The sequence below is a fragment of the Lichenostomus cassidix genome, unplaced genomic scaffold, assembly GCF_008360975.1.
Source record: "Lichenostomus cassidix isolate B80296 unplaced genomic scaffold, HeHo_3.0 HiC_scaffold_507, whole genome shotgun sequence".
Lineage (NCBI taxonomy): Eukaryota > Metazoa > Chordata > Aves > Passeriformes > Meliphagidae > Lichenostomus > Lichenostomus cassidix.
The window spans coordinates 82,840-91,568 of record NW_028148014.1 but is presented as its reverse complement, the minus strand read 5'-3'; the positions used below and the strand labels follow the sequence as shown (position 1 = coordinate 91,568).

Sequence of the window (8,729 nt, the reverse complement as noted above, 5' to 3'; positions counted from 1 at the left end):
GGTCCTGACACAGATTCCCAGGAAAGCTGTGGCTGCTCCATCCCTGGGAATGTCCCAGGCCAGGCTGGACACTGGGGCTTGGAGCAGCCTGGGATAGTGGGAGGTGTCCCTGCCTTGGCAGGGGTGGAATGGGATTTAAGGTCCCTTCCAGCTTAAATCATTCCATGGTTATTCCATAAATGAATATTTAAAATATTCAGCATTAATCTTCAGTATTCTGTTTGTTTACTTTTTTTTCCCCCACAGGATTCACCAGAATCTGATGCAGAACGAGAGAAGGACAAGAAAGAGAGAGAGAGGGACAGTGAGAAGGAAAGAGCCCGACAGAGATCCGAGTCCAAGCATAAATCTCCCACTAAAAAACGGCCTGGAAAAGATTCTGTAAGCTCTGCTTCCTTCTCATCCCGTGCTTTGGGCTCTGGCAGCAGGATCTGCTGGGTGCACAGTGCATAGCTGTGCTCTGGGAAAGATCAGAGGGTGCAGTTGATGAGCCCAAATTTGCTTTTTGAGGTTCCTGAATGATACAGAACAGCCAACTCTGGCTTGCTTGCTTTCTTTTTTCCCTTTCCCTTTTCCTTTCTTTCCTCTTTCTTTTCTCTCTCTCTCTTCCTTTCCTTCCTTTCCTTCCTTTCCCTCCTTCCAGCTCTGTGTCCTGCTGGAGCTCCCAGTGTGGAACCTTCCAGCAAATCCCACCCGGACCCCTCTCCCATCTCTCCCCAGGGAAACTGGGACACCTCTGGCAGCGAGCTGAGCGAGGGGGAGCTGGAGAAACAGAGGAGGACTCTTTTGGAGCAGCTGGATGAAGATCAATGAGAAGATTCTTGATACCAAAAATGTTTACAGGTGGCAAAATAAAACCAAGCCTTGTGTGGGCAAGGCCCTGGGGCCGGTGGCTGCTGTCCCAAGGCCACAACAACGGTGGCTTTTAGTTTTTTACCACTTCAGTCCAGTCTAAAGTAGAAAAATCCATGGAATTCTGAGGGCAAAGCTGTGCCTGGCCTGGAGCTGCAGGGTGGGCTGGGGGCTGAGATCCCCTGAGGGGACATGGAGGTGGCAGGAGTGACCCCAAGCACTTGCCCTGTGTCCTTCCCAGACAGGGAACATCCCTGGGCTGCCTGGGCAGAGCCCAGTTCAGCTTGGGGACAAAAATTCCTAATTTAATTCCTCGTGCTTTCACTCATTGGATGGATGTGGTTGGGTGGGGTTGTTATTTTTTGGGAAGGCAGCAGGAGGAAGGGATCTGCATCCTGACGTGTTCTGCAAACCCCTGGATTGTGGGATTGCTTGGCACTTTGTCCAAGTCCTGCCTCCATCATCCCAAATCCCCGGCAATGCGGTGGATGGGAATTCTCCCGCAGTGCCAGCAGAGGGAGCGTGTGGAACATGAACCACCGAAATTCCCGAAATCCCAACCCACCCAACCCCGGCTGGAACTCCAGCCTTCCTCTCCACCTTTTCTCTTCCCCTCCTGACAATGTAGGAATCAAACCCCAATGTCAAACGCAGTTCCAGGTGTTGCCTTAAGAACCTGCTGCAGAATGTAGCTGCACAGCCCAGAGAGGAGGAGGAGGAGGAGGAAGCAGCTCCAGCCCTGTTTTTCCAGGAAGGTTGTTCCCCCAGCCCTGCTCGGTGAGAAAACTGGGAAGTCGCTGTCCTTGGAATATTTTTGTACATTTTTATCGATGATTAAACCTTGTCTTTTAGCATGTACTGGTATTTATTTCTCCTTAAATACTCTGTACAGCTCTGAGCTGCAGAATCACTCACAAAACCTACTGGAAGGTTATTTAGATTCCCTTTTAGGAATTTTTTCCCGAATTTTTACAACTTTTACCAGTGCATAAACACCCAAAGGATCCATTTCTCCAGGGAATTCTCAAGGTGGTTACATGACTCAGAATCCTTAGGAACAGCCTGGGATGGAAATCACTCATTTGAGGCATAAAATACAGAATAAATTACCATTTATTCCTGGGACGCTTTGGGATTTTTCCTGGGATGATTTGGGATTTTTCCTGGGATGCTTTGGGATTTTTCCTGGGATGATTTGGGATTTTTCCTGGGATGATTTGGGATGGCAAAGCACATCCCAATCCTGCTGTTTCCCCATCACCCATTGCTTGGGGAAATTATTCCAATGGTGAGGTTTTCTTAACATCTTAATTCTGATTTTAAACCAAGCAAGGCAGGATTGAGTTTTCCAAGGAATTGAGTTCAGGCTTATTTTTCCAGCTTTTTTTTTGGTGTGTTTTCCTCCTTTTTCCTATTTTCCAGCCCCTCTCTCTGCCTTACCAGCACAGTCACCAGCTCATTGCCACCTGGAAAATGGAAGGAATTTTTGCCAAATTTATTCTTTTTAATCAATTATCACATTATTTTAATTATTTTAACTGTGGAAGAAGTTTTAGCCAACTTGATTTTTTTTCATCAATTATGGAATTATCTTAATTATTTTAACAGTGGAAGAAATTTTAGCCAAATTGATTCTTTTCAATCAATTATTGCATTATTTTGGATTATTTTAACTGTGGAAGAAATGTTAGCCAAATTTATTATTTTTAATCAATTATCACATTATTATTTTCACTGTGGAAGGAGTTTTAGCCAACTTGATTCTTTTTAATCAATTATTGAATTATTTTAACCACAGAAGGAATTTTAGCCAAATTGATTCTTTTCAATCAATTATTGAATTATTTTGGATTTTAAACTGTGTCCATCAGTGTTGAAACTTTGCCTGGTGCTGGTTAATCCTGACCCTCCTCAGATTAATTCTATTAAACCCTTCTAAAAATTAAATTGGCATTTTAAAATCAAATTGTTAACTTTAGGCCTGAAATATTTGGGGTGTTTTGAGTGGATTTATGGCAAATATGAGTCCCCCTGCATTTTTCTCCTGGAGCTCCCAGGAACATCAACCAAAATTTCTTCCCTCAGCCTCTTCCAGAATAACAAAGAATAAATAGATGCTGCAAATTATTTCCACACAAACTCCAGGTGTTCACCTATCAAATATCATCTTTTTTTGGGAAAAAAAAAAGGTTAAAATGTCCCAAAAAACCCTCTGGATTTCAGTGTAGTAGTGTAAATAGTTTATTTGATTTTATGGCAGGAACAGACCAGGAAAGGAATGTGAACTGCTTTATAAAACACTTCTAATCTTGCTAGGAAAGCAGATCTATGACTAGAAAAATATTAAAGAGAACATGCCAGCTTGGCTTCCATGTGGGGCTTTCATTCCAAAAAACACCTTGGAGCTGAAGAAAATGAGATTTTAGTGCTTCTAACCCAACAAGTGCTGCAATTGAAATCCAAATTGTCCAATTTTCTTAGATCCAAACGCTCATTCCAGCAGTGGCATGTTCTCTTTAGCAGGTCAAGTACACAGTGCTGTAAATGCAAAAATTGGCAGTTTTTCAAGGAAAAAAAACATTCCTGGAAATGGATCAATGCTGTAACTCTGAGTCCCAAACTGTCCTTTTTAGTTAAATACAAAAAACCAAAAACTATAAGTTAAAATAACATTCAGATTGTATAGCACAGGCTTGATGCATTTATTTCCTTTTAAACAATATTTACAATATTACCCAGAGGCTAAAGGAGGGAGGGGAGGAGGTGTAAAAACCATAAAAAACTGCACCAATTTTGTAGCAAAATATCTGTACATTTAAAAACAGATTATCATATAACTACACATTATCCATGGGAAAAAAAAAACCAAAAAAAACCAAAAAAACAGGGACCTTCACCAGTGGTTCACAGGAGCACAATGGGAAAAAAGGGAAAAGAACTTCAGTGGTTAAATACTATACAAGAAATTTTACAATGAGCAGCTGGAGGAGCCCAGGCAGGGAAGCTGGAAGCAAAATGGGCCTTGGGAAGGACAGATTTCTCCTCAGTCCAGTTTTTTCCCAGCTCCTGGATGCTCCTGCTGCTCCAGGGTTGTGGGGTGATCCTAAATCAGCCTCCTGTCCCTTTTTTAGGCTTGGAAAATGCCACAGAGAACCTAAAATCTAGCGGGAATTTTAGGCTGGGCTTGCCAGGAACTGGACTGCAGTGTCCTCAGAGCCTAATACTGATTACTGGCTGTTAATTGCTTAGTGCTAATTAATAAATACGCTGTTATTCCTTCCTCAGCCCCCCAGCCAAGGCCCTGGAGCATCCCAAACCCCCTGGGTTGGGGGTGACCTCCTGTTCCATTCCTATCCCTGATCCTGAGCCCACATTCCATAGGGAGGCTGGGACAAGGGCTGGGTTGCTCCTTGGGATTATTAATTCCATGTATAGGAAGCCCTTAAATGTCTTTGTTTGTAGGTTTAATTAAAAAAGAGCCATTAAGTGCAGCTGAAGGCCGGGCTCACCCCTCAGCCCAGCACTAAAAGCCAAGCACATCCCAGTATTCCCAGTATTCCCAGTTTCCAACCAGTCAGGCCCACAGGAGGAGCCCTCCTCACTCTCCTCAACCCAACCCCCCAACCCAACCCAACCCAACCCCTATTTTACATTTTGGTTACAAATCCTGCCCAGCCTCGCTATCCAGAGAAACCCAACCACCCGCAGTCCATCCTATTGCTTGGATCCGTCGGAGCAGGAACTTCCATTTCAGGCACTTGGCGCGGAGAGCCCGGCAGCCCTCCGAAGGTCCGTTTTTCCCCAGAGAAGGCGGGATGCAGTCCGTTTTTCCCCAGAGAAGGCGGGATGCGGTCCGTTTTTCCCCAGAGAAGGCGGGTGTGTTTTTGGGGGGTGGTGTTTTTGGGGGGGTGGTGTTTTTGGGGGGGGTGGTGTTTTTGGGTGGGTGGTGTTTTTGGGGGGGTGGTGTTTTTGGGGGGGGTGGTTTTTTGGGGGGGGTGGTTTTTTGGAGAAGGCGGGATGCGGTCCGTTTTTCCCCGGAAAAGGCGGGATACGCTCTGTTTTTCCCCGGAGAAGGCGGGATGCGCTCCGTTTCTCCCCGGAGAAGGCGGGATGCGGTCCGTTTTTACCCGGAGAAGGCGGGATGCAGTCCGTTTTTCCCCGGAGAAGGCGGGATGCGGTCCGTTTTTCCCCGGAGAAGGCGGGATGCGGCTCACATGGCCAGCTCGGCGCCGTTGGAGCGCAGCCCGTGCTCGTCGAAGCGGCGGCGGACGCTCCTCCTCAGCGCGTCGGCCCGGCGGTACGGCTGGTTCCGGAGATCTGCGGGAAGGCGGGAATGAGGATGGGGATGGACGCGGAACACGCGGAGAGCGCGCGGGGAAAGGACGGCTGGAAGCCAATCAAAGCAGCTTGTGGAGCGCGGGAGAGGGGAGCGGAGCAGGACGGATTTGCCCGGAACTACGCGCCCCAGCGGGTGGGTAATACTGGTGGGATCGGGATGCCGGTGGGAATTGGGATGGGAATGTCCCTCACAGGTCACATTGACACAGATCAGGGGGGTTGAGGTGTTCCTGGGTCTTGATGCTCCAAATCAAACCCTGGTGGGAGCTGGAAAACATCACGGGAGGTGTGTGATCCCCACCGGGATGGATTTGGGATTCCATTTAGCATGGAGTTATGGAATCCTTCAGGCTGGCAAGGAGCTCCAGGTGGAAAAGAGGTGTCCTGGGAAAAGCACCTGGGCTGGGATTCTCCAGCTGCCATCTCACCCCATGGATGGAGCAATGCTTCATGAGCCAAAGGAGAGGAGAGTGTGGGAGGGAACAATGGGATGGAATGGAATGGAATGGAATGGAATGGAATGGAATGGAATGGAATGGAGGAGGGAGAGAGGAGCTGGATGTGATGATGGAAGCCCTTTACAGGTGCTGCCACCTGTGCACCTACAGCAGAACAAGCACTGGAGACAATTCCAGTCCCAAATATTTCTCTCCTGGCCAGCAAATTTGGGTTGGTCTGGGCAAATCCCTCAGATTTCCTGGATAACTTGTGCTGGGGTTTACACAGAATTCCCAAATGTTTCAGCTCTCCCCTCTCCACACCTGGAGTTGGAAATTGTCCACCTCATGCAGAACCCCCAGCTGTGGGGCTGCAACACTTGGGGACAAAACTATTTCGGGCTGGACTTGATGAGAAATGGCCAAAATGGAGCGTGAAGGTGGTCAGCAACCAACAACACCTGGGGACAAAACTATTTTGGCTGAACTTTAATTAAAATGGCCAAAATGGAGAGTGAAGGTGGTCAGCAACCAACAACACTTGGGGACAAGACTGTTTTGGGCTCAAATTGAAGAGAAGTGGCCAAAACAGTGGGATGATGGTCACCAGCCACCATCCTGTGGCTTCCCTGCACCTGCAGCAGTGCAAATCAAGGATTTGGGTCCCACTGGCCTCGAGGGTCTCACCAGTATTAGCTCAGCCACATCTACCACCAGCTGCCTGGCACAGAGAGAGAGGAGGAAGCCAAGTAAAAAGTGATGCTTGCCAGCTCTGGGAATCCTCCACCACGGCTGGGCTAGAAGAAATCCTTACCCTCGAGTGAACATTGGGAAATTTAGTGATATTATTCTTCTTTAGGGCTAAACAGAAAAAAACAAAACAAAACAAAAAACAAACAAAAAAAAACAGAACACAAAAAAAAATGATGGTTAAGTAAAAAAATGGGATGGAGAATGACAAGCAAGTCAAGTCAGCGTTCAAACCTCCCGGGCAGAAACCACGGAGCGACAGGGGTTAGGCAGGGCAGGAGGGACAGGAGGGACAGGAGGGACATGAGGCCTCTCCCGACCCCAATTCCAAGCTGCTTTGAAGGTTGGCTCCAGGACAGCACACAGCAGAGAACCCGACAGAGCGCAGAACCGCAGAGTGGTTAGTTTGTGGATTCACTGGCAGCACTGATGGAATCACACAGGACAGCAGGAGCAACACTGTTGGCTTCTTAAGCTGAGTCCTTAATGAGCACAACAGTGAGCAGGGCCATGCAGGGTTAGGGACACCCTTGGGACACCACGATGGCAATGCTCAGTTCCATGGCAGCCTCTGCTCTTTCTGCCCTGTATTGCCATGATTCCCAGCCCTCCTCCCTCCATGCACTGAGCCCAGGCTCAGCGGGAATTCCCGATCCCATGAAATAAAGCTGGCATGGAACTGACACAGAATAAACAGTTAAATATGGCTGTGCCTGAAGAAGGAGAGATTAGACCCCACTGTTCCACCCAACATGCAGGTTAGGAAGTCCAAACCACCCCTGGCTGTTATTCCTGAGCCAGAAGCCACCCCAAAGCCATTCCCAAAGTCCATGCAGCCCGGAGTTCCGCTCTGGCATGCAGCTGAGGTGCCACATGCACGGCACCCCCAAGGTGACAAAGACAAGCCAGGTGAGCTGTCACTGCTTGGCCTCCTCAGTCCTTGAACTGCAGGAGACTCATCCCAGTGACCCCACTGATCTAAGGGACACGAGGACAGCCGGATGGGATGGGATGAAGAGGACATGCAACAGAGGGGACACCACTACAAGGTCAGGAGGACATCGGACACCACTACACACTCAACAGTCACAGATTCCTGGCTGAGATCCACACAAACAAAGTGGCAAAAAAGCCTACAGCGACCTTCCTGGTTTCTAAGAGCGTCAGGTGTGAAAGAGGGAGAGTTTAGTAATGGAATTCCTCGGGGACAACGGGGTCGCAGAAGAACCGAGAGCCGCGCTTGGCGCTCCGGGCGGTGAACGGCACCGTCTTCAGCACTGCATGGGAACAACAACAGCCACACACAAACCATCAGCACTGCTCCCTGGGGACACCTGGGGACATGGGGACAAGCTCCTCGCTGGCCTTTGGACAAGGTGGTTGTGAAACTTGTGGAGGCATTTCTTCCACTCATGGAATCGCAGATTGGTTTGGGTTGGGAAGGACATTGAACTCAACTTGTCCCAGCCCTGCCATGGCAGGGACAATTCCAGGATCCCAGATTGCTCCAAGCCCTGTCCAGCCTGGCTTGGAGCACTCCCAGGGATGGAGAGCTGCAGCATTTACTGGGATATGTCCAGGGATTCCCATCCTAATCTGAGCTAATCTCAGTCCTACCTGACTTCCCATGCCTGACCTTTCCTCCTCCGTGCCTTGAGGCCCCAAAATGGGCAAATCCAGGCACAATCCCGCAGGGAATGTTCAATTGGAGCCTGGCACCCTGTGCCCTGGCCAGCCTTTTCCATGGGGAGAGGTGTCTGCCACACAATCTGTTCCTCCCACACAACAGGAGCAACGCTTTTCCAATTAAACAAACTCCAGGAGTCCGGAGGAGTTGTGGAAGCAATGCCAGCTTGGATATTGCTGCCACCCTGCCCTTTAAATAGGGAATGTTATCTCAGGGCCATTCATCAAGGTTCAGAAGGGTTAGGAGAGCTTCACACTCCTCAGTCCTGTCATCCAGTTGGGCAAAAATTCCCTGGATTTCCTTAGTGAGGGGTGAAACAGCTCTCCTGCCCTTCTGCAGGAAAAACTCCTCTGGAAAACTTCCAGGAGTGGTTGGCAAAGACCTTTTTTTGGGGGTTCTCTGCAAGGAAACTCAGGATGTAAAACTATTGAGGTGTTAAACCATTTTCCTTCCACACCACAGGTGAAGAATTTGTGGAAAACCCAGTTCTGCCATCCCAGCAGCAGGAAGGGTTAAAAAGGATTGAATTCCTGGGCAAAGAGCAGTTCAGGTGGCTCCTTTTATCAGCAAATATTTGCAGCCAAGTCCTGGCTGTGCCTGGCTGCACCAGGGGCTGTGGGATAAGCAGGAAAACCTGGAGCACTTTGGGGTCCCTGGGGGTTGAC

At 48.6% G+C, this 8,729-nt stretch overlaps 1 protein-coding gene and 1 long non-coding RNA gene across 6 annotated transcripts in view; one reads left to right on the top strand and one right to left on the bottom strand.

The window, feature by feature from the left end:
• Positions 1-220: 220 nt before the first annotated feature.
• On the top strand, positions 221-1,706 carry LOC146420375 (uncharacterized). Of its 2 annotated transcripts, none has more exons than XR_014849170.1 (3): positions 221-381; positions 721-843; positions 1,481-1,706. It is a non-coding gene; the product is annotated as an uncharacterized LOC146420375 (long non-coding RNA). The 2 variants fall into 2 exon arrangements; XR_014849169.1 differs by having other exon boundaries at positions 222-381; positions 1,507-1,706.
• Positions 1,707-4,863: 3,157 nt separating this feature from the next.
• The window catches only part of LOC146420374 (formin-like protein 2), a 42,269-nt gene continuing 38,403 nt past the window's right edge, over positions 4,864-8,729 (bottom strand). For 2 of the 4 annotated variants that reach the window (XM_085048334.1, XM_085048335.1), the window contains one exon: positions 4,864-5,169. In XM_085048334.1, coding sequence (XP_084904460.1) covers positions 5,063-5,169 — 107 coding nt within the window. In that variant the 3' untranslated portion in view covers positions 4,864-5,062. Of the gene's footprint in view, positions 5,170-6,394; positions 6,489-7,520; positions 7,655-8,729 lie in introns of all 4 variants that reach the window. The other 2 variants (XM_085048337.1, XM_085048336.1) reach the window with 2 other exon arrangements.